This window comes from Callorhinus ursinus, unplaced genomic scaffold, assembly GCF_003265705.2.
Source record: "Callorhinus ursinus isolate GAN/ISIS: 27379988/994484 unplaced genomic scaffold, GSC_fseal_2.0 scaffold15, whole genome shotgun sequence".
Lineage (NCBI taxonomy): Eukaryota > Metazoa > Chordata > Mammalia > Carnivora > Otariidae > Callorhinus > Callorhinus ursinus.
This window is the reverse complement of record NW_027397077.1, coordinates 12965762-12990935: the sequence shown is the minus strand read 5'-3', so window position 1 is coordinate 12990935 and position 25174 is coordinate 12965762. Positions and strand designations below refer to the sequence as shown.

At 43.5% G+C, this 25174-nt stretch overlaps 2 protein-coding genes across 8 annotated transcripts in view; both read left to right on the top strand.

The window, feature by feature from the left end:
• The window catches only part of ARHGEF3 (Rho guanine nucleotide exchange factor 3), a 329819-nt gene that overhangs the window by 198806 nt on the left and 105839 nt on the right, over nucleotides 1-25174 (top strand). The window lies entirely within an intron of this gene.
• LOC112833727 (small ubiquitin-related modifier 1-like) lies at nucleotides 8921-22629 on the top strand. The gene is given in 5 exon segments (XM_073901739.1): nucleotides 8921-8927; nucleotides 9009-9103; nucleotides 21998-22260; nucleotides 22262-22297; nucleotides 22515-22629. Coding segments are annotated over 5 exon segments (516 nt in total).

Below are 25174 nucleotides of genomic sequence, written 5' to 3'. Positions count from 1 at the left end.
ACACTATTTTCTTCACCTTTATTTGGCAAAGGAAAGTGATGCATTTGCTGGCCAGATCTATATAAATTCTATCAAGGAAATATTTATCACTGTAGAATTAATGAGTTCATCTGTTCATTCTTTAGTGCATTCATGAAATCATTCATGACTCATTCAATCAACTGATATTTATTGAACTTTAGCCTGTGTTAGGCACAAGGACACTGCAGGAAGTAAGACTTAAGACTTTTTGGTCAACAGACAAGTGAGATTGCTCTTGATTTTGTTGCAGGTTAACCAAGCACAGGGAAGACACATCTTAGCTATACCTGGGATTGGTTTTCTCCTTCTTATAGGGGAGTAATTCCAGATTGTTGGTTGGTTTTGAAAGAAAGAAATTTTGCTATAGATTTCACTGCTACTGAGATTTTTCTCCCTTAGAGGATCCTTGAAATGGACTTATTTTCTTTTAGCTGGTCAATGCACAGGTTCATCTGGGGAAGTGCTGCACTTTATTTTATGCAAAAGCCAGCCTTGAGAAATTATACTGTGTGGCGGGTAGGCTTTGCTTTGTGTTCTTCTTACAGTTAGGGTATTTAGCTCTGAGAGCGCTGGGTTTCAGAGCAAAATCTCTAGAAGTTTTAGACCTGGAAGGGACCTTAGAAACTATTTAGTTGAATGCATTTCATTTTGTAGATATGAAAATTGAAATGACACAAGTCAAGTGCCCTGCCCAAAATGACCAAGGAAGAGTAAAAGTCTCTTGGGACTCATGTTCTGGATTGTACCTGAAATCCAGGAACATGCAGAAGCTAAGAGTTCTGGTTCTGGTGTTTTGAATTCTGGCCTCACCACTTCCTAGCTGTGTGATCTTGGGCAGCATATTCGACCTCTCTGGGTTATAGTTTCCTTGGCTAGAAAATGCAGATGATAATTGAGTTGTTGTAAGGGTTCAGTAAGATAATGTAGCAGGGCTTTGGCACACAGTAAGCACTTCATTACTGCTGATGTAAAATAATCCAGGAGCATGGGACGGGACACAGACAGAGATATTGTCTATTTTAGGCACTACTGTCACCCTGGTGCCCAAGAAAGTGCCCGGTATGTATCCAGCCCTCAGAAAAAGATTTGTTGAATGGATTTTTTTCAAATGTAAATTTGGTAATTCTCATAAAAGACAAGTGATACCAGGAAGGCAGAAATAAAGATGTTTATGTGTTGCTTAAAACAAGAGGGAGTCCTGTGGCCTTTTGGGAGGAACAAGTTTGATTTTAAATGAATTATTATTTGTAAATAATAATTAATAGAAGTATTTAACAAAATGTCTCAGCTGTTGACTGCATTCTGCAAAGGTTGATTCAGAGCTAAGCAGTCACGAACAATGGGTAACTGGCTGATAACATCACCATGAGCTCTGCCTGGCGAAGAGCCAGAACCACACCATGATCACGTCTAGCTGGACCACTTTCATCAGGCTCCCCTCATCTCCGTAGTGGCTGGATGATTCCAGAAGCCTCCCACCAGGTCTCCTTGCTTCTGCCCTTGACCTTCTGTTGTCCACTCTCAACACAGCAGCTAGAGAATTTCTTTTAAGCCTAAGTTAAAGTTACACACCGTCTTGCTCATGTCTCCCTCCTGACTCAGTGGCATCACTGCATCTTTCTAGTGGCCCTTGAGGCCGAGCACACTCAGGTCATGAGGCTTCTTCTGCACCTCATCACCTACCACTCTCCCTTGCCCTGTACTCTCACACCCTGGCCCTCCTTTTCTTCTACACTCACACCCCAGGGCCTTGGCAAAACCAATTCTCTCTATGGAAAACTCTTTTCAATACCCATAGGACATATTTCCTCATCTTCCTTCAGGTATCTGCTCAAAGGTCTTCCTACCTGACTTTATTTTCTTCTTCCTAGTATTGCCACACTATGTATTTTTATTTATCAGTGTCTTCACACTGGGATATAACTTTTCTTTTTCTGCCTTATACCTAACATCTGGAATGGTGTCTCACACAGAGTGTGTCCAATTCACATTTGTTGGATAACTGGATGAGCGGCCACTTCATCATTCATGTTTCACACTGTCTTTGGGAGGTGACTCTAAACATGACTTCGATTTATCTTGGCAACATTTTAAGAACGTCTGTCTTCCTCTGTGCACATTTTTGCATTCTCTCATTTTGAAGAACAGTGATAAAACAAGAGGATAAAACCAAGGCTGACCTACCTGAAGAGACCTCATGGTATCCAAAGCAAGACAAGTGAACACAGGGCCAGGGTTTTATGAGCTAATAAAAGAAATCAGCCTGAAGATAAGAGGACATAAGCAATATGGAATGTACACATGATTCGTGCAGATGTGGAATCGTGAATGCCCGCGCTCGCACATCTAACTCTCTCAGGATAATGGGCAGAACGGAAATTTTCTGTTAAAATGAAAAACATTCCCCTTTTGAAGTCTCAATTCCTTTCCGTTTGACTGGTATTTACTGAATGCTGAATGCTGCTCCTCATGCCCACCATGTGGTCGTGGAAAGAGAGGAACTTGTAAGGCGTCACGACGCTCATCTCTGGTTGATCCGAGTTAATGGGAAGGAGTATATTCTGGGACATTTAACAACAGTAGAGTGCCAGTACATGATTTGTATCTCAGCCTGGAATGTGTTCTGGCAATTGTATTGAAATGTGAGCGTGCCTTGCATTCTTGAGCATTCTCAGTGCTGTGGAGAAAATAAGGGAGCCGCTTTGGAGAGACTCAATTTTGTAGGAACAAGAAGTGTGCCAGGTTCTTCCAGCTGGACCCAAGTGGAATTCTTCCCCACTTGCTCTCCAGGGTGAGTGGAGGCGCCCCACCTGGGAAGGTGCCGTGGGGTACCTGCCATGCCGACCCACCACCTTCAGCTTCCCCTTACCTTGTGTTTGGCTTATCTTACTTGGAGAAGGTAAATAAGGCTGTGGTTTAAAATGGCTTTTATTGATTATAAGACAGTGGGAAATTAAGTAAGAGGTGCTGCATGGACCCCTCTAAATGGACGTAATGATACTCAGTTTAATCATGCTAATAATTTAAAAGAAAGGGGGGCACCTGGGTGGCTCAGTCAGTTAGCATCTGCCTTCGGCTCGGGTCATGATCTCAAGGTCTTGGGATCGAGCCCCACATCGGGAGCCTGCTTCTCCCTCTCCCTTTGTCCCTCTCTCAAAATAAATAAATAAGTAAATAAAATCTTAAAAAAAAAAAGTAGGCTTATTTTTATTTGCAAATAACCCAAATGACAGAGACTCACCTACAGCGGACAGAGGCGACTGCCCTTTGAACAACATGTCCAGCCTCGCAGATGGCACCTCACCAGCCACCTGTCCACATGTTAAAGCCACAGGAATTGACTAAATTCCACAGAGGAGAGAGAAGAGAGAAAACATCTTTGTAACACGGTTTGGTTTTCACAAATTTGAAAGTTATGTTTAGCTGAAACATATGTGGCTTTAAAAAATTGTAAATTGCCTTCCTTTAAAGTTGACGTTTCCTGTTTTGCTTGTGCTTTGTGTCTGAAGCGCCACACCGTCCGTGTTCTCTGGCACATGCCTGCTCTAAGTTGCACTGTGTTCCTCGATGACAGGCCTCCCTCCGTAATACAAGCAGCAACTGAGGCTGAGATTTCATTTAAATTGTTGTCAGATTGCGGGAAATAGGCCATGTGCTTGCTGTCCCCGCGGGAAAGTGGAGGAGTGTCTGAAATGAGAAGTGAGCCACTGCTGGCAGTGGTCATGAAGAATGTGTCTGAAAACAGGGATGGTATAAAGGGAGGGTTAGCTCTGTGTGTTATATAATGAAGGGCTTGATTGATGGGGTCTCGAGAAACCACAGTAAGGAACAAAATTGCCATTGGGACCCCAGACATTTTGTTTAGGTTAGGAACTTCCATTTGATGGAAGGTCTCATGTTGTTAGCAGAAGAGTGACATTTGATTGAGTAGACATCGAAATGTTCCTATATTTTATGTGATGTGGTCCTGAAGAAGAAAGTGTGCTTCTGAGAGAAGGATTATCAAGTCATTTCCCTCTCTCCTAGAAAGATCTGTGTGAAGCAGCATTGATCATTGAATAGCTTCCCAATGTACAAGTGACTCAGAAGACATTTCTCTAAGATCCTCAAGGACCTTAACGTGCATTTTTAAGTTATTTTTCTCATTAATTCTTTTATTCATATTCATATTGATTGAGCATCTCTACACTCGTACTGTGTTGATAGAGGATAAAATGGTGACAAGATAGGCAAGTTTCTGGTAATTTACAGCCTAGTTGAGGCAGACATTAATTAATAATTACAGTAACAAGAATATAATAACAACTGGAAATAAAAGCTTAGAAAGTGAGAGAAGCATGTTGCTGTGAGGGCATTTAATCAAGGACCCTGACCTAGTCATGAAAGGTCAAGGAAGGCTTCTTTGAGGAAGTGAGATCTGAAAGAAGGGAGAAATGTTAACTAGATTAAAGGTGAGAATGAGAGTTGTAGCATGGGAACAGCATGTGCAAGGGTCCTGTGGTAGGATGGAGCATGCTGCTTTAAAGGCAAGTGCGTCTGGCCAGTGGTAGATGGTAAGATTAGAGCAATTGGCAGAAAGCAGACCATGCAGAGCCTCAAAGAACATGCTCAAGATTTAGATTGTTATGCTAAGAACAGTGGGGAGTCACTAGCAGGGCTACGGGGAGGTTTAAGCAAGGGCGTTTTGTGTATTTTGAGAAGATTCTCCTGGTTGCTGAGTGGAGAATGTCTCAGAGGAGCCAAGGTTTGATGTAAGACTTAGCTGGCTGTGGAGCAGATGGGTTTGAGGAACGTGTGTAAAACTTTGTATCTTTACTGCCTCATCTGGGATAGGCATTTCTCAGCATGGATTAGAAGACTAGGGTTTTATTTTGACTTTTGTCATTGGTAGCTATCTGACCTTGTACCTGTTGCTTCACCTCTCTGGGCACCATTTCCCACATCTGTAAAGTAAAGCAGTCAAATTACATCCTTTCCAGTGCCCCAATTCCCTGGATCCATGATGTTTTGGGTACCATGGGTTTTTCAGGTAGATGATTAGAAGGTAAATACATTAGATGTTGGTTAATAATGGGAGACCAGCATCTTAAGTTTGTTCATGTGACCACCCTGCTTCAAGTCCTTCTCTCCACTCCTTGGATAGTGGAAGAAGTCATAAGCAGTCAAGGACACTAGTGCATACTTTTCCATTTCTCATTATGGCAAACATAAGACTGTTCTTTAATTAGGAGCTGTCTTAGCTCAGGCTGCTATAACAAAATACCTTAGTCCAAGTGGCTTAAACACTTGGACTAAGTATTATAGTCCTGGAGGCCGGGAAATTCAAGTCCTTATAGTCCTGGAGGCTGGGAAATTCAAGATCAAGATGCCAGAACATTTGATCTCTGGTGAGAGCTCTCTAACTGGCTTGCAGACAACCACCATCTCACTTTCTCTCTGTGTCCTCAGATGGCTGGAAGAGAGACAGGAGCTCTTGTAAGGGCACTAATCTCATTGTGGGGGCCCCATCCTCATGGCCTCACCTAAACCTAATTGCCTCCCAAAGGACTACCTCCAAATACCATCACAATGGGGGTTAAGGCTTCAACATATGAATGTTAGGGGCACACAAATATTCAGTCCATAACAGATGCCTTTTTGAAACCCACCAGATGTGATTCATTAGAAAAATAAAACAAAACCATTCACACGAGTAGGAGTGAAAGCAGGGATTCTAATGAAGCAGCCCCGTGAACACAGCCCAAATGGAGTGGAAAAAAGCGAGAGGAGTTTTTGCTAAGGGGGTTCGTTTGACTCTTGTGCCCTATGATTTTGGAATCCTTTGTCAGCAGTTGTAACAGGTGTGCTCAGCTGCAACCACAAACATTTTCCAAAGGAGGAGTGTTGATAACATTTTCATTGACCTAAAAACAAATCTAATGAGAGAGCCAAAGGAAAGACAGGAGGTGTAATTTGCTGGTCAGCCTTGGTCAGCTGCCCACAGCAACCTCATCCTGTGTGAGTCTTTAAATGAATGCACATTGCCACAGAGATCCCTGGAGGGCGGCACGACTCAGCCTTGGCCCTGTAGAGGACACAAATTCAGACAAAGCAGCACTGTTGACCTTCAGACTGCAAGTGGACTGCTTTCTTCATGACGTGTCGCCCAGTGAAATAATTCGCATAAAAGCTTTTTGTTTAGCCATTGGAATAAGAGCCAGGATTTGGGAAGGGGTATTTCCCCACTCTCTTAAAATGTGGTTTGATGTTGGCTCGACTAAAGCTGTTCCATGGATCTGAGTTCAAAGTGAACACAGGATTTGTGGAGTAGAGGGGTTCTTGGGTGGTGCTTTGGTTACTCTGGGCGTGGGGGGGTTGACATCTCTCACACTTAAGGAAGGACAAACTGCCCCCACTCCCCGTTCCAGTCCCCCTCACTATGTCTTTGCCTCTGTGCCATTCCTTTTAAATCCCTGAAAGGTGGATGAGCAAGGAGGGTCAGGGAGTTACCCTTCCTTTTGCTTCCCCCATTTCAAGCTGTGGATCTCTGTTTTTGACTCTGTATTAGATTGGCCAGAGGCCATTTATTTTTAGTGCACTCTGTCGCTGTGTGTGGGTTTTGGGGGCCACTTGAGAACTGTTATAAGCCACTGGAAGTAGAGCTGCTACTTTTTAGATCGGAGGCATTCGGGAGAGAAAGAGTAAAAAAGAAACAAAAATGCCAAAGGTAGGGTAGAAGTTTTCAATGACCCTTAGAAGAGAGAGAGGAGCAAGAACCTGAGTGAGGCACATTCTCCAGTTTTGGGGAGAGAAGGAGTGCTGTCTGGCAGGAACTTCTGGGCTAAGCACAGGACTTGGCAGTGGTGGACTCTATTCTTGGCTCCCCGAGGGGCTCTGAGCAGCCCCTCTTCCAAGGGCCCTGAAAGTCTAGGCTTCACCAGCCCCACCCTCCAGCCCCTCGGCAGTACAAGCACAGGCTCCCTTTAAGGAGCTGGTGGCCCACTGCCCCCTCTGCAAATGCATCAAGAGAGGGAAGCCCAGGTCTGGAGCTCCTGCTTTACCCTCTTTACCCTCTTGCTTGCCCTGCTAGGAGGAGGGTTTCCTTTGGCATGTTTTTACGTGGGCAATGTAGGTTTTAGATTTTGAGTATTTGAGGAGCTCACACAGGTTTTGTTCCAACCCTAGATGTCAGAATTGGGCCCTGGTCCCTTTATAGATCACCTGGGGCCATCCCTTGACAGTCTGCAAGGCCAGATGGTTTCTCAGACTCCTGTACGCCCCACCCTCCCTCCAAAGTGCATGATCAAGGTCCCAGGCAGAAGGCACCAGAGGAGCCCGGTCCCGCCACAGCACTGACCACGACTTCCTGAAGGCTCGCTGTTCGCTGGTGCCTGGCACTGTGTCCGGCAGCTCCTCTCGTCAGCTGACCCAGCCCGGCGGGTAGTTATCATGAGGCCCATCTTACAGGAAACAGGGGCAAATGCTGTTTCTTTTCTCTGAGCTTCACTGACTTGCACAGGGGTCTTTCCTGGCTGTGACCTCTTGTTCTCTCTGTTGGCAGCAGAGGGCCAGAGGTGCTTTATTGCTGCAACGTGGCCTTTTTCATCCCCAGCCCAGGGAGCGCTCATAAAGACAGATCTGTTCTTTAGCAGTTTCTCAGCAAGAAAAGCGTGGTGTTGCCATTCCTTACAACTGGCCATTGCCATCCTCTCAACGGAAAATGACCTTAGTGCATGTTTTTTCCTTTTGCCTTACCCCCCCAACATCTATTAGGCTGATTTTTTAAAACATAAATCAGATCATTTTACACCCCTTGATCAAACCTTCCAGCAATTTCCATAGAGTCTATAAATTTGGATTAGAAAAAAAAATCACATCTTTATTTTCACTAACTTCCAACTGAAAAAATACATTTCCTTTTGTTACAAATGAGAGCAGCAAACCATAGCAGTACCTGTGACTCTGTCACCGAAAGAATGCCCTGATACTTTCTTTTTACACGACACTGGTTGCATATATCTCTAAATATCTTGCATGTACATGATTACTGAAAATGACAGTAGTTAACAGACCCATCACCAGATCTTGTTATTTAAAGCATGAGCAAAGAAATCATTTGTACCATATGATAAATTAATTAATATGTTGATAACTATTTTAATATAATGGGTTTCCTTCATTAGAAGTGGACCAAGGTGGGCGGGTAGGGGAGTGATGGGAGCAGTTGCCCTATTTCAGGCAATAAGGGAATGCATTGGCTAAAGAATTGAAAAGCAATAAAAAGTTGACTTCAGGTCTATGTGCTTTTTATTATCACTATATGCTGGCAACTCCAAACAATGTAATTGACAAAATACTCCTCCGTGCCAAGATAAACCATTTCCACTATCCCCCTGCCCTGGATAACCCAACTGGGATCTTCATAGTCCTAATTTTTTTTTAAAGATTTTATTTATTTATTTTAGAGAGAGGCAGGGGCGGGGAGGAACAGACGGGGAGGAGCAGAGAGAGAGGGACAGCAGACTCCCCATGGAGCCCAGAACCTGACATGGGCTCGATCTCATGACCCTGAGATCACGACCTGAGCCGAAATCAAGAGTCCAACGTTTAACCAACTGAGCCACCCAGGTGCTCCTTCATAATCCTAATTTTTTTTTCCTTGTTTCTGTTTTGTTTTGTTCTTTGTCATTTAAAAACACTTTGTAAGGAGTGGTCCGTAGGCTTCAGCGTGCTGCCCATGAGGTTCTTGGCACAAAAACAATGAAGAATCCCTGCCTTAGAATAAAATACAGATCCAGCTTCCTTGGCCTGCAGGGCCTGATATGCCTAGGCTCCTGCCTACCTGCCAACCTCATTCCCTCCATCATCCCCCTCTCTTGGCACCTTCTAGTAAACCAGAATGTCCTGGTGTTCCTTAAACATGCCGGGTTCGTTCCTGTCTTTCTTCTTCCCCCAGATCTGGCTCCCATCTTGCTCTGATCTCAGCCTTTTATTCTGTGTCCTTGTAGAGGCCATGCCTCATATCATCCCTGATAATCCTGTCAGGGGAGACCCTTCCCTCCCCCAGTGTTTCCTCTTGGCAGTTAGAGCTAGTCACTGGAAGGTAAGTCCACAAGCACACGCAGGGACCCTGATTGTCAATTGTTGTAATCCCTGCTGTAGCCCCAGCCCCGAGCACCTTGGCAGACACTGGCCAGGGCCTCGGTGTCCTCCGAGCTGAGTTTGCATCTCTTGAACTCTCCATGGTAGCAGCCAGTTAATCATATTTATTTAATCACTAGGTTTAAAACCATTAAAGTGGTTGCTTCAAAACCTAGGGAAATGTATTCAGCTACAAAAATGCATGTGGATATAGTGAATAGGTTATGTAAGTGACCCTGAAAGAAAAAAAAGAAACCTGTCAAATGTAATTTATAGGTCAGAAAAGGGCACCAGATTCCCCCTCCTGCCTTCTTTGGTGGCAGATCAGCTTGGAAAAAGCTGCAGAAATCTGACAGAACTTTAGACAGCAAGGATGCTGTGTCTCACAGAATAAGTACAGAGTTAGGCTGGACCCCGGTTGGCTGACTCAGTTATTTAACTCAAAGCAAATACCAGGCCTTCCCATCTCCCCAGATTCTCTATATGCTTCAGGCTGATAATTTTCATGGTTGCAAGATGCCTGCTCGTAGCTATGGAAGCAATGTGCTTCCATTTTCTGGAAAATAAGTCCTTCCTTTTAGTGTGATTGTCGCATTAAGTCATAAGCTCATCCCAGTGCAAGCTCCCAGAGGAATGCTAGGCAGTTTGACTCAGATGATGCAGTGGGCATGCTGTAAATATTTGCAGAAAACAGGGGTTCCTTAAGAAGGAGAAAGAGGGAGTAGCTATTAGAAAGGCAACCCACAGTGTCCATTATAGGTGTAGCTCTTTAAAAAAACAAATTTCTGAGGGGGGCTCAGTTGGTTGAGCATCTGACTCTTGGCTGGGGTCATGGTGTCAGGGTTGGGGGACTGAGCCCCACACTGGGCTCTACACTCAGCAGGGAGTCTGCTTGGGGCCCTCTCTCCCTCTGCCCCTCCCCCTGCTTGCACACATACTCTCTCTTAAATGAATAAATAAATCTTTAAAAAAAATCAAATTTCTTACTGTTTTATTGTTGAATAATTACTTAGAATGGGTTCTGAAGGGAATAGCTTGAAACTTTTTGTTTTTTATTTTTTCAAATACATAGGTCATTTTTCTTCTAGAAAAGAATTTTTTTTTTTAATTATTGCCTTTATCTTGGCCTTGTTATCCGGCATGTGATCTGGCAGCTGAAGAATTATGGCCCATGGCTGCAGACGTGGATGCTTATATATAACAGGCTTTGGTCTCCATAGTTAGTTTTAAGGGAGAATGTGTGCCAGGGATTTGGAAAAGCTCTAATATAAATTTTCAAATAAATGACATCGCTTAGACCTTACTTAGATTATGAAGATGCAGTCAATTGATCTTGGAAGGCAGAGCAAAGCCTCTGACTGAGCTCCAAAAAGCCTCTCTCTCTCTCTTTTTTAAATTCCTGTTTTATTAGAGCAGAAGCGTCAACTGCGATTGTGATGGGTCCTATGAAATTAAAAAAAAAAAAACTCTCAAGGTGAAATAGAATTTGGTTCACTTTGGGATAATTATAAAACACAAGACACAAGTAAAGAGGGGATCTATGTTTATGTAATCTATACGTGTAAATGCACAGAGAAAGGTCTGGAAGAAGAGCCACCTCCACCTCATCAGAGAAGGGAGCTCCTCTGCAGTGGAGGTGCAGGGGGGAGGGGGCCTGAGGGGACTCAAGCCCTGTCTGTAAGGAGGACCCGTATTCATGGATTGCTGGTGTAATAAAACACTAATAAAAGATTGAGTTTGTCAGCGATAAATAGACAAGTGAAATCGCAGTATTAGATTTGATAACTTGCGAATCCTTTAGCCCCATGTTGGTATGTGAAGGCTCTGGGGAAAGAGCTAAGGGAAGAGGTTGAGTTTTACAAAAAATGTGGGGTCAACGTCCTTCCAGACAGACATTAGACATAGGTCGTTCATTTTCTTTTTCTTTTTCTTCCTCTTTCCCTTATTATCTTCATACTTTTTTTTCTCCCTGAATTATGTGTATTTCATGTGGCTTGGTGCCTTTCAATGGTGCCACTTCCTGGGATGGGCTGGTTGTGATCGCCCAGTACGCCACCCCCACCCTGGGGACGGACATCTCCCACGGACACCAGCTCAGCCCCCCAGCCCTACTCTCCCTCCTCAGCATCGGCCCCTGCTGTTTTGCAGGCCCTCTGCCGGCCCCACCCCCTCCAAACTGAATGAAATGCCCTAACTGGAATGAGAAAAGAAGCCCTTTGAAAGCCAAATAGTGGAGCTAAAAAATGACGCTAGTCTTGTTGGAGGTGTGGCTTTAGAAGTTAAATTTCCTTGTGTTTTAGGGTTAAGGGTAAGTATTTGGAATGCCTTTACTGATGGCAGCTCTCATCCAGCACCTGTGCGTGTACGTCTCAAATGTGGGAAAGCTGCGATTCAGTCTTACGGCTGTTTCCCCTTCAGAGTCTCTAGTTCTGTGATGCAGTCACTCGGGGCGGGGGGGCAGGCTGCCCAGAGTACTTGTTTTCATATCGATAAAATCCAGGTATTGCTACCAGGATGAGACGTTTTGAAAGTCAGAAAACACGTGTTTGGATTTCTGTTCCTCCACTCTCTTGGGGAAAGAGAGTTTTCTCCCTTGAAAACAGCCAGACTTCCTGACCATCGTCCTTTCCACTTTCTGCTCCTTCTGCATAAAAATGCCAACAGTACTATTGCTCGACAACCTCAAGTCTTTCTCGCTGCAGTGAAACCCCTTTGGTGATTACAGGTACCCCGCCATCCTCCTGCCCCTCACCTCCATCTTTCTCCTCTCCACTCTCCTCAGCTCCATTTGCTCCTGGATCCACTCCGGTCTTGATTCCTCCCTTAGTCCTCATCTGACCCGATAGCCAGACATCATGTGGCGTTGGCCAACCAGGTCTCGCCATGGCCACAGCTAATGGCTTTTTTTCCCCATCCTGACCTCTGCCGTGTGGTATGACTGACCGTTCCTGATCCAGATCTCCCTTCTGTGTGGCTTCCGTGACCTACACTCTCCTGATTCACCCTCCCCTTTCTGGCTGCCCCACCTTGGATTCCTTCACACGTTCCTCTTCCTGTGCTCATCCCTTAAATGGAAATGTCTGTCGGGGTCCTGAGTGAGGCCTCCTGGTCAGCTGCATCTGAGTGTCTCCCCCAGAATTCATCCTTTACTTGTTTAAGGTACAGTTCCTGCCTTCCCCCACCATCAAACCCACTGCCCCTCAAGGTATCTGTGTCCCCCCGAATAGCACCTCTCAGTTGGCAAAGCCAGAAACCTGGGTGGCATGGTGGCCTGGTTCCCTATTCTTGTTTCCCACGCTGAATCTATATCACCAAGTCTCAACTTGCCCACCCCCTAAGTATCTCTGGAATCCTCTGGTTTTCTCCAGCCCCGATGCCTCTTCCTTTGCTGAGGGCATTTCTTCTTTGGCCCACATTCCTGCTGCCTTCTTCCTCCCTCTCCCATCTATTCCCTGCAGAAAGCCAGAGGGCCCTTCCTAAAACACAAGTTGGGCTGTCACTCTGCTACTTTACCTTTTTGCTGCCCCTTCCTGTTCCCTCTAGAGAAAGCCCAAGGAGAAAGCCTGCTTCTCAACGTGACTTGCAAGCCCCAGCCCTGCCTGCCCCCTGTGTCTTTTACCATTTCTTTTCTCCCTTGAAAACAACCAGACTTCCTGACCATAGTCCTTTCCACTTGCTGCTCCTTCTGCCAGAATCTTCTTTCCTTCACCCTCACCCTTGCCTTGGCTTTCTCATAACGTCAGGTCTCTGCTTTCTCATAACTTCCACTGAGAAGCCCTCCCTGGCCCTCGGTCAGGTGCCCCTTCTGGAGGCTTCCATAGGAGCCTGTGTTTTCACTGGTTATGTCAGTGCCTGCAGTGCCTGGCACAAGTCTTCAAACAACGTATGTGCTTCCCAAGTACTCAACCAAGAGGGGGAAAATGAGGATTCATGGTGTGTGAAAGGGGCTCTAATTTTAAAGCATTCCTTAATTTCAGTTCTTAACAAAACAGTCTAGAATAAAAATGTAGCAAGAAAACCTTGGATCACGGGGTAACTGAGGTATATTGTTGAGGGTGGAAGATAAGGTCTTTCTTCCTCACAATCACAAGACCTGTTTGTTGGTAGATTTCTGACCTGTCATTTTCCCTGAATTTTCCTCTGATAACGCTATGTGGTCTGTTCAGCTACCTCTGCACCCTGTGCTCAGGGAGTAGAGAGAAGCGCTGTATTGAAAGAAATAAGAAACAAGGTTCCTCATATGTACAGATTTCCTTTTTGGGTCAAATCCAGTGTTTAAAACCTGCCATTTCTGGGAGGTCTTGTATTCTTAAACACAAAATCCCTTGAACTTCAAATAGAGACTCTCAACTGATGCACTCTGGCTATTCTTAGCCTGGGCTTTCACTATTTTTTAAAGGCAATGCAGGATCTGTACATCCATTGAGCAGCCAGCCTTCCTCCTTGAGAAGTAATAATTCCAGTGAATCAAGGCAGTGGTGGAGAGGATAACGTAGACATGTCAGGCCGGGATTTGGTGATTGGGGCAGCCCAGTCTGAAGCTGGGAAGATTACCAGGTGCATACTTCACATTTTCTTCTTCAGGTTGACCATTAAGAATGGCATATTATACAAGTGGGTTTTCTCTACAGTGTGTGAATCAGCTTGTGACAATTCTGTAGAGCTTTTCCTTTAATCCCATGAAACAGAACTAGCCATGATTTTGATCTGCAGAAGTAAGGAGAAAGGGGCTGAGTCCTCTAGCTTTCTGCTGTTACATTTGAGAAAACAGCAATTTAGGTCTTAGGTGTGCGTGTGTGACCTTCAAAGGTGACATCGGCATGTAGGAGATCAGGTGACTTGCCAGGCTTTGCCTCCTGGGCTCAGGTCACTGGTGGTCAGTGTGATGGGCCCAGAGGTTCCATTCTTTCAGGTCTCCAGTATCTCTGGGCTCTGTTTCAACAGAGCTTTCTTCTTGAAGAAACTACAAGAAGAAGAACAAGGAGAACACTTACTCAGATTCTCCCTCCTGTGAGATATAGCACTCCATATATGAAGACAGCAATCAATAATGAAATAGGATTAGAACAGGCAGGGGCACCAGGTGCTTGGAGGCCCTCATCCTGGGGGAAGCCCAGGAGGAAGCTTCTTGTTTCTACACTAGGGCATTTTTGTTGCATGTGACCCACGCCTCTGCTTTGTGTGGGCTTTCCCTGCACAAGGAGTAGCCCTAACAGAAGGCCCAGGGTTGGGAAATGTTGGATAGGAGCAGAATAAGTCAGATGGTGTAGGGAGACTCCCAGGACCGCAGGGCTGACCGTGTGCTCCCAGGGTCTGTGACCTGACCTGGGACCGTGTGCTCTGAGGGTTGGGTGACAGTGGGCACAGGGGCTGGGTCGACGAGACTGGACTCCACTTGGAATCTTTGAAGGCCTGTGCCCGCAACTTGGGGTGCTGTGACCCGATTAGCCTAACAATAATGAATCATTGCTAAGAAACAGATTTTATAGATAAACGATATATAGACTGATGTTGATATCTATATAATAAAGAGAGACAAGATCTGAAGTGACTTGAAGACAGGTTTATCTCTGGGGATAAGCTTTGGGAATTTTAATTTTCTTCTTTTTGCTTGTCTGGATCTTACACCTTTTCTGCAGAAATCATGTGTTACTTCTACACTAAAAGAAAAAAAAACCCCGTAACACAGGTTTTTGTTTGTTTTTTAAGAAAAGAGAGTATTGGGGGCGCCTGGATGGCTCAGTCGGTTAAATGTCTGACTCCTGCTTTCAGCTCAGGTCATGATCTCAGGGTTGTGAGAGCGAGCCCCACATTGGCTCCGAGCTCAGTGCACACGGTCTGCTTAAGATTCTGTCTCTCCCTCTCCTCCCTCTCCCTCTGCCCGTCACCCCACTCACATGCTCTATCTCTCTCTCTCAAATAAACAAACAAATCTTTAAAAGAAGAGAACGAGAGAGAAAAGGAAAGAGTATTGGAGGAAGACCGAAAAGGGAAACCCTGTAGAAGGTTCTTGAACTAGTCCAGGTGAGGAGTGATAGAGGTTCAGGGTAGGACGGGAGAGGAGAGTATTTTCAAGGGGAATCCACAGTGTCCAGACACAGGCTGGGGGAGGGAGGGCTGTAGTAAAACTTGGTGGCCTCGTGTCAGTAACTGGAGCAGAGGTGGGTGGAGGAGGGAAGAGGAGGGTGTGCCCAGCAGGCCTGAAGGAACTGGGGACATGGGAGACATAGCACCCTCTCCCGCACACAGCTGGCATGCTCCAGTGGAATCTGAGGGCATTTCCCCCCGAAAGGCAGTGCGGTGAGCAAGCAAATAGGTGAACCTGGGAGGCAGACCACCCTGCTTTTGGTCTTCACGTTATCACTTACTAACGAATGACCTTAAAACAAGTTACAAGACCTCTCTTGTGCCTTAGTTCCCCCATTTGTAAATGGGGCTAATAATAATATCTGCCTCATAAGGTTGTTACAGGGATTAACTAAGTTAATATTAGTAAGGTGGTTAGCACAGTTTGTGGCATCTGTAAGCTCTACAAAATGACTGATAAATAGAAACAGAGACTGGAGTTTGAGCTGCTAAGGGCCTGGAATGTGTGTTTAATCGGCGTCTCCCCCAAGCGCCTCACGTAGATTGTAAGCACTCTGCCTATAGTTGGCAAGTAAATACACATGGCAGTTAGGTTTTTAAATAATTTTTTTGACTGTACCATGAGTTATGTAGACCCCAGATGGCTTTGTTTCCTGTGCCTGGAGGGGGTGGGGGGGAACAACTCATTTCAAGTTCCAAATAACCAAGTTTACAAAGAAACATCGGTAACACCCCTATTTCATCAGACTGCCTGAGTTTTCAAAAATTCCAGGAGCTGCAGTGCCTTGTACCTACATATGATGGATGATGTGGGAAAGCATCAATTAAACAAATAGGGCTTAAAAACATTGTTGATAAGTGTCTGGCAGTGCGTTCCTGTGGGGGGAAGCAGTGCTTGAAACTCAGAAAATGCGCAAAGTAACTTTATTTTGGATCTTAAGCCCAAACTGGTAAAACCTAAGGCACAAGACTGCCTTTTGGAATTTGGAAGGCATGCTTCCAAAAGGCCCTTTCAGCTGTCAGGTCCCCGCCGGAGTGTTAAGGCAACTCTCTTAAGGGGGAAACCGGGGAAGATGCAGGCGTGGTATTTTTAGAAGGCATTGTTCTCTGAATTCTAGAAACGGCCATCCTCCAGGAAAATGTGTTTTCAGACACACTCTTCCACTCTTTGTGCTTCTTTAAGACTGATAGCTAGAAATAGAACACAAAGTGTGTTTTCTTTGGTAATTAAATTTCTTGTTGTTTCACTCAGAGGCGGGGAGGGACCATCATTTTGGGTTACTAGAGTTGATAAAACATCATCTTTAAGGCGCAACAGGCTATGGACATCATGGGAGGGAAGTGGTATCAGTGTGAGAGTTTTCTGGCTGAGGTCATGGTACATGAATAATAGAAGCAGCTAGCATTTATTGAGCTGTTATGGTGTGACTTAACATGTATATTCTCCTTTTATCCTTTCAACAACCCTGAGAAATTGCTTCTGTCACAGTCCCCATTTTGCAAATGAAAAAAATGAGACCAAAAGAGGTAAGGACACTTGATCAAGGCTGTAACTCCATACTGTTAGGATGAATCCAGGCATTAACACTAAGCCACATTGTATGTATGTATGGAAAAACCCCCTCAAGTGTGTGCTATTTTTATTTTAAATAAAGCAGAGTTCTAGCTTCTCATGCAAACTTGTAAAGATGAATTATGTAAGTTCCTGGTGGAAAAAAAATAACTTTCTGAAATCTGTAGGTACAGGATACTTAGGTACTATTTTGTAAGCCCCCATGAACATACAGAAGGAAATCACATCACAAAAAGCTGGCTCTCACATCTGTGGGAGGTGAATGAAGCTTGATTCACTACAATTAAGATAAAAATACAGTTCTTTTAGTGGTTTTACTAAATAAAGATCTGGATACCTACTGATGATAATTAGTATGCAGTTCAGCCTTTTAAAAAAGTCACATGCACATCAAGAGTATTAAGATGTCTTAGTGGGAGACGTGAATGGAGGCTGTGCGTATGTAGGAGTGTGTTCTCTGCCCTCCCGCAAATAAATTTATTACCTGATAATACACTACCTTTTGTTGAGCTCCTACCTTTTTTTCAGAAATAATACCAGGTCCTTTACATATATTTCATTATCATTTAAGTCTCAAAAAAGCCCCCTAAGAGAAGGGGGTATCACAGCCATTGTACACTCGGGAAAACTGAGGCTCTGAAGAGTTAAGTGAATTGCCCAAAATCACAGAGCTAGCAAGTGACATGGCTCTGAATTAACTCCCCAACAATTTTATTTTTGTTTACTGCAGAAATTCTCAAGCCCCAGCTCCTGGTTTACCAAGCTCCAACAGTCATCCATAGCTTACCGTTTCTTTTCTCTATGCCTCCATCCATACACCCTTTATTTATTTATTTTGGCATCTTAAGGCAAATCCCAAACATCAAATCATTTAATCCATACATAAACCCCAAAGATAGTTTCAGTGTCATAACATTAGCAGGTTTGGCTTTAAAGCTACTTCCTCCTCTGCTCTCGGCTTGCTTTGCTCTACAGTGAACTTTTCTCTGGTCCATGGTGCTTAGTGTGGTCGTGACGTCACTGTCTCTGTGATCGCTTCCTGTGCCTCATAAACTCCAAGGGGGCAGCAGCCGTGCCATCCTCCCCGACTCCCACCCCATCCCCACGCTCTGCCCTAGTCGGTGGGGCCAGTGCTCTTAAAGACTTCTCAGCTTCTAAAAAATTGGGAGTTCAGAATTTTCAAGCAATCCTAGGGAAACAGAATCTTTGACGGAAGAGGTGACAGACGGCTCCTCCTGAACCCCAAGCTCACTGCTTCCACCTTGAAAGCCTCTTACATGGGAACATAGGCAGCAAATAACTGCTTGAAGGTACAAAATGAGGCTGAATTCTGGTTTGAGTTTGCAAGTTTGATTCTTAGAATATGCCTTAATTTAGATAGGGTTGAATTGCAGAAGAAACTGCTTTCATGGAATAAATTCTGAGGAGTTGGGAAAACCAGTTTCCCCCCAAATTTAAATTCTTCTGGTGAATCTTTGTGTCTCTGGTTTATGACTTGGTGGGAATAGTGGAAGCTTGGCATGTGGAATCAGAAAACCTGTGTTCTCCTCCCCGATCCTGCCTTTAATTCACTGTGTGACCTTAGGTAAGTCACTTCACCTCTCTGAGCCTCTATTTCTTAACCCATCCATTCCATAAATACAAGTGAGTGCTTACTATGGGCTAGGCACTGAGTATCAAATAAGATGGTGTATCTGAAAATAATTTGTAAATATTTTGTAAATAAATAATTTGTAAATAATTATTAATGTTTTCCTTGTTACAGTGCAAATAAGTGCCTTTGGAAGGGAGTGCTTATGAATGATTCTTAGCTTCTTAGAGCTTTGACAGGGAGGGGAGGGAGACAGGATACAAGGCCCTGGACTCACTAAAGATACCTTTGATCAAAGACTGGATGGGGGGAGGGTTGACTGAATGGGAAGAAGGTCGTGAAGTTAGTGCACACGCAAGCTCTGCTATAAAACAGCACCATATAATTTCCGGTGTACAGAAGAGTATTCAGAGCAGTAAAAAACAGCAAATCAAACAGCATACACAGACGTTGAGCCCATTCACAGCAATTTCTTTACATGTCCCTTTTGAATAAACAACAGCTGGACCTGGAAGGTCTCTAGTCATTTTTACCCTCTCTTGTTAACTCTGGTTAACTGTTGCTGAACTGGCTACCCACTTTCAGTCTCAACACACTTCCCTAAGCCATGAGACCATTACCTGGTCTCTTCATTCAACTCCTATTTCCTGCAGCTCCATTTTCTACTCCCTTTGTTTCTGTACAGTTGTGTTGGTGTCCTCATGCTCCCTTGAGGTATGAAGTGGAGTAAAACATACCAAACGAAAGGTATAAACAAAAGTCTCTTGGATTGGAGTGAAGAAAGAATTATGAACCCAATCGGGAATTTTAGACTGCTACACAGATGGCATGTTACATCGTTAACTGCTGAACGTTATTATACAATGGGCAGATTATCGGCCTGGGAAAGCCTGGGCTCTTTGTCACAAGTGCAAGGTGCCAGAAGCAAGGCCACCAAGGTGACCCAGCGATCCTTAGAACGGTAGAGCGTGATGCTGCATTTTTAACTCAGCATCATAGTGGCAGATTAGGGGCAGCAGCTGCATGGCAAGCCCTGTGCTGGGCACCGGGGAAGTGAAAATGAATGAGATATGGTCTTTGCCGTTGAGAAATCACAACTTCAGTGCAGTGTGATATGCTTTCTACCACATGTCTTTATTCATTTCTTTATTCACTCAACAGACCTGGCCTTGGAGCCTTGCTAAGGAGTTTGGTTTTAATTCTCCAGGTAGGGATGGTTTTGGGAGAAAGATATGATCTGATCAGCATGGTCTTTTCAGAAGGTCAAGGACAGAGAGAGTAGGTCTGTGTAGTTGGGGCCTGGCAGCTGGTAAATCAATTAGGAAGCCAGGGAAATCTCCCAGGGAGATCATCTTCTCCTGGAGTTCTATTATATGTTAAAATGTATGTTGTTGTCTTTCACCGTGAACAAAGAAGGAAAACTTGATGAACAAAAACCCCACAAAATATAGCACCATTTTTAGAATAAGGCTCATTTCAATTCAAGTATCATCAAATAGACCCAATACTGCTGGAGGTTTTTACTCTCTCATTACTGGGGAGACCAGGCTTTATATTTCTCCTCTTGGTTCAGATGGAAGCAAATGTGATGTATTAGTTATCTATAACAATATTATCACAAATTGAGCCCCTTATAGCAACATACATTTATCATCTCACAGTTTTTGTGGGTCAGGAGTTTGTCAATGGCTTAGCTGGGTCCTCTAATTCTGGGTCTCACAAGGCTGGAATCAAGGTGTCAGCCAGGGCTGTGGTCTCATCTGAGGTTTGACTAGGGAAGATCTGCTTCTAAATTCACATGGTTGGGACATCTGGGTGGCTCAGTTGGTTAAGCCTCTGACTTTGGCTCAGGTCATGATCCCAGGGTTCTAGGATCAAGTCCCACATCGGGCTCCTTGCTCAGCAGGGAACCTGCTTCTCCTTCTACCTGCCGCTCCCCATGCTTGTACTCTCTCTCTTTCTCTCTCTCTCTCTCTGACAAATAAATAAATAAATAAAATCTTAAAAAAAAAACAACAACACCTCACATGGTGTTTGGCAGCATTCAGTTCCTTGTGGTTACAGAACTGAAGGCTTCATAAGAAGGAGGCAGGAGTCACAGGGGCTGTCAGCCATATGCGATGTTCAGTGACTTCGTAGAGATGATGGAGCAGAAAGAAGGCAAAGAGACCAGAGCCCGTGGAGCTCCCGGGAAACATTGCTGTTGCCAGAAAACCACCCTCTGTTTTCCTCTTTGTCCATGTAATATTGGGAAATTTATCCAGAGTCCCGAATCCCTCGGGCTGATTATTTTAGCCCTGCTACAAGATTTGGGCAAAACCTGTTTCATTATCTGTTGGCTGGAATCCTGGTCCTGGTGACAGTATCCATTTGTACTGGTTTTATTTTCCTGTTTCTTTTCTGTTTTGTTTTATTTCATTAAATATTACCCTCTTTGCCTGAAAGACTGTGCTCCTTCCAGTTGTTTTTAACTTTAATTTGTTTAGCTCAATTAATTTGAGTAATAGTCATTTGAAGGCAATTAACAAGGGCAAGCAAGCTTCCCGACAATATACTTAGAAGGTTTCATGTAGCAATTTCAAGCATTCTGTTTATTAACTTAATGATAAATCATAAAAGAAGGAGCTCAGTGGCTCTTAGAAAATCCTGGCTCCATGATGGATCTACCTTGAGCATACCTCTATCTCACTTTCCCTGCCCATAAATCCACAGGGTAGAGTATCTATACTAACAAGATGTTCCAAGGGGAACTAATAACTTTTTTTTTTATTATTTTCAGTAATGAAAACTTTTTAACATAAACTGAAAATCTTATGCAATAGAAATTGATTTGCATTCTGCACTGTTGAGCAGAACTGTGCCGTGAAGCTTGAAATAATTGTCATGCACAAAGTGTTTACCATGTGTCGGTTTCTCTGCTTGCTGTTTTCACTTCCTTTTCTTACACAGTCTTGATGGTGACCTTGAAAGGTAAATAGTAATATCTTCATTTTGTAGATGATGAGTCTGAGATTCAGAAATGTTGTTTAACAGGTCTGAGGCCACATAGCTCTGAAGTGGGATGCTGCCTGACTCCATAGCCTGTTAACATGTCATTGCAGCAGGATTTATGAAACTAAGGTCAATCCCTCACTCAGATCATGACCCATTTCTTAATTTTACGGAAATCAGTGGCAGTCTTCTAGAAGCCAGAAAGGATAGAACTTAAAGGGGAGTTGCTTCTTGTGTGTCATTGCTCTCTAAGAAGAAGTGCTATAGAAAAGCCAAAGGTTGAATTGCATGATATTTTCACCTTAAAAAAAATATACATATATGTATATATATATACATATACATATATATATACATATACATATATATACACATATACATATATATATACATATATATATATATATATCCGTACTGTGGAATACAATACAGCAATTAAAAAAAAAGGAAAAGAAAGAAAAAGTGAGGTAAGCCTAAGATGAAAAGATTTTCAAGATATAGTGTTAGATTTTAAGAAACAAGTTGCAAAAATAATAATAAAAAGCAAGTTGCAGAAATTTGAGCATAATGCCATTTGTGTGCTAAACTAAATCACATAAAAAGCAATTATTTAGGAAAAAAAAGTTATTTGTGGGGGCGGAGAGAGACAGATTTGTACATCCCAGAGGGAGTTTCTGCCTACTCGAGGCCGCTGCTGTGCGGAGACCCTGGGTGAGGCCACTGTCACCAAGTCTGACCAGGAGGCAAACCCTTCAGCTGAGGACCTGCAGGATAAGAAGGCAGGAGAATACATTAAACTCAGAGTCATTGGACAGGAGAGCAGTGAGATTCATTTCAAAGTGAAAATGACAACACATCTCAAGAAACTCAAAAAATCACTGTCAAAGACAGCGCATTCCAATGAATTCACCCAAGTTTCTCTCTCTCTCTCTCTCTTTTTAAGATTTTATTTATTTATTTGACAGAATGATAGAGCCAGAGAGCACAGCGGAGGGAATGGCAGAGGGAGAGGGACAAGCAGACTCCCCACTGAGCAGGGAGCCAACGTGGGGCTCGATCCCAGGCCCCTGGGATCTTGACCTGAGCCCAAGGCAGACGCTTAACCATCTGAGCCACCCAGGTGCCCACCAGGTTTCTCTTTGAAGGTCAGAGAAGCGCTGATAATCATACTCCAAAAGAACTGGGAATGGAGTAAGATGTGGTTGAAGTTTATCAGGAACAAACAGCGGGTCATTCAACAATTTAGATATTCTTTTTATTTTTTTCTTTACCCTCAATCCTTTTTTATTTTTAAAAATAGTTCCTGGGGCACCTCGATGGCACAGCCAGTAAAGCGTCCAACTCCTGGTTTTGGCTCAGGTCTGATCTCAGGGTTGTGAGACCAAGCCTCACGTCAGGTGTAGAACCTGCTTGGGATTCTCTCTCCCTCTCCCTCTGCCCACCCCCCTATATACAACTCTCTCTTTCTCTCTCTCTCTCAAATAAATAAATAAATCTTAAAAATAAATAAAAATAGTTCTTTTGTAAAATGGTGTTCAAAATGGAATTGAAAACTGGCACCCCCATCTCTTTGAAACAAATGCTAATTTGAATTCTAGTACCCATTATCCATTATCATTTGTTTTCATTGTGCTGATTTTTGGTGATGAAACCTCAGCGCCTTGGGGCACCTGGGTGGCTCAGTGGGTTGAGCATCTGGCTTGATTTGGGCTCAGGTCATGATCTCAGTGTTGTGAGATCGAGCCCCGAATTGGATGTAGAGCCTACTTGGGATTCTCTCTCTCCCTTTGCCTCTGTCGCTCCCCGCCCACTCTCTCTCAAAAAAAAAAAAAAAAAAGCCTTAGCCCCCTTTGTGTTGCCCTCTCCTTTTTAAAAATTACATGTGTGCGCAGAGAGGCCACCTTTTCCATGATTTTGCATTTTCAGGCTTGTGATAAGTAAGATCTACCAGTGGGAGTGATTGCTTCATTCCCGGACTATGACTTTCAGTGATGGAAGTTTTTCAGAGAACTGAACTGTGAAAAAATGGCCTTTCCTTAACTTGAAGCTACTTTTAAAATGTGAGGGTCTGGACCAAAAGAAGAGAGCTATCAGGCTGGAGTCAAGATGACAGAGATGGTGAGAGTAATGACTAAGTCCAAAGATGGTTTCACTGAAGAGAAAGGGTTTAAGATAAAAGAAAGGTCTTGTCAGAAGAGCTCAGAAAAGTTGTAATTTTCATTAACAGTTAATAAAGTTATTCGTGCAGAAGTGTATTCAACAGAACACTGCTCTTTTTTATTTTATTTGTACTTTTTGGTTCGGATATGGGTTTCAAATGGACATTGTACCAGTTTCATTAAAATAAACAAAATATTTGTAAAAACCATAAAAAAGCAATTATTTATTTTTCAAAGATACACAAATGTATTGAAAGCAACCTGAAAGGATTATACCTTAACTTCATTAAAATGATTTCCTCTGAGGATGGGGTCTGATATTGGCTCCAGCAGCCATCTGGGACAGCTTTAGTTTAAGCTTTAACATTTTACATTTTTACAAGGAGAAAGTATTCAAGTATTCATGTGCTACATGTGCAATTAGAAGTTACTTAAAAAATATATATATATTTTATATATAATATATATATAACACAAAGTCAGCCTACTTCTTAAAGAGCCACAGCCAAAAGTTATAAAGTCACTTCAACAATAAAGAAAAAGGATAAACTAAAAATACCATGTCACCAAGAGGACTTTTCCCCCCAGAGGTTTCTCAGTCAGCTAGAGCTTTGATGTCTGGCTTTTGTCTGAACAGGGTGCTTGCTCAAGAGTCAGCTGTGGCCACCCTAGGGAGAGTTCTGTGATGAGCTGTGTTGGGGAGAGAGGGATGAGTGGGCAGGTCTGTCTCTTCTAGATATCTCTGCTGTCTATCACTTCACCTTATGCTGCGTAACCTCCCAGGACCAGACGAATGTGTGTATTGCAGGGAGGGGGGTGGTGGTGCAAAGGGGGTTAGTTGATGGAGAAGAGAGGGATAAGAAAAGAAACTCTTCTTTGAAGGTACAAGCGTTGGATTCTAGGCATCTGCAAGGAATCACTTAATGTCCAGACTGATTAAGTCAGCTGGGTGCCAGTCTGTTGAGACTGGAGTCCATCCTTTGGTGGGCCAGATCACTCGATTCCTTAGAAGAAATGGCATGAGAATTCTTGACTATTTTTCTAGCTCTGTAAAGTATGTAACTGATGCTAAATTAACCAGGTCCTCAGCAATAAGATCCAAGTTAGATCTGCTAGTTGAATCATTAGATCTGCTAGTTGAATCATTTTTTTTTCTAATCCACATTAAAATAAACACGTATATAACTATTAAACCAAAAATGTATGTATCCACGTGCATCTTAAAATCTCACATGCCTGGATGGCTCAGTTGATTGTCTGACTCAGTCTCAGCTCCGGTCTTGATCTTGGTGTTGTGAGTTCGAGCCCTGCATTGGACTCCACGCCCAGTGTGGAGCCTACTTTAAAAAATAAATAAAGATCTCACATTCTAATTGTGGTACATGGGCTGTGTTTAGGGAAACATTGTCAGAAGTGGGATGAGCTTTGGGGAGGATCTGGGTTCAAATATTGCCTCCACAACTAACTTAATAACCTAGGACTTAACCTTCTTAGTCTTGAATTTCCTCACCTCCAAGGAGGCTTATTAGTGGTTCCTACCTTGTAGGGCGATTGTAAGGATTATCTGAACTAACATCTATAAAACATAATGTGTAGTGCTTACAAATTATTAGCCAAAAACAAAACAAAAAA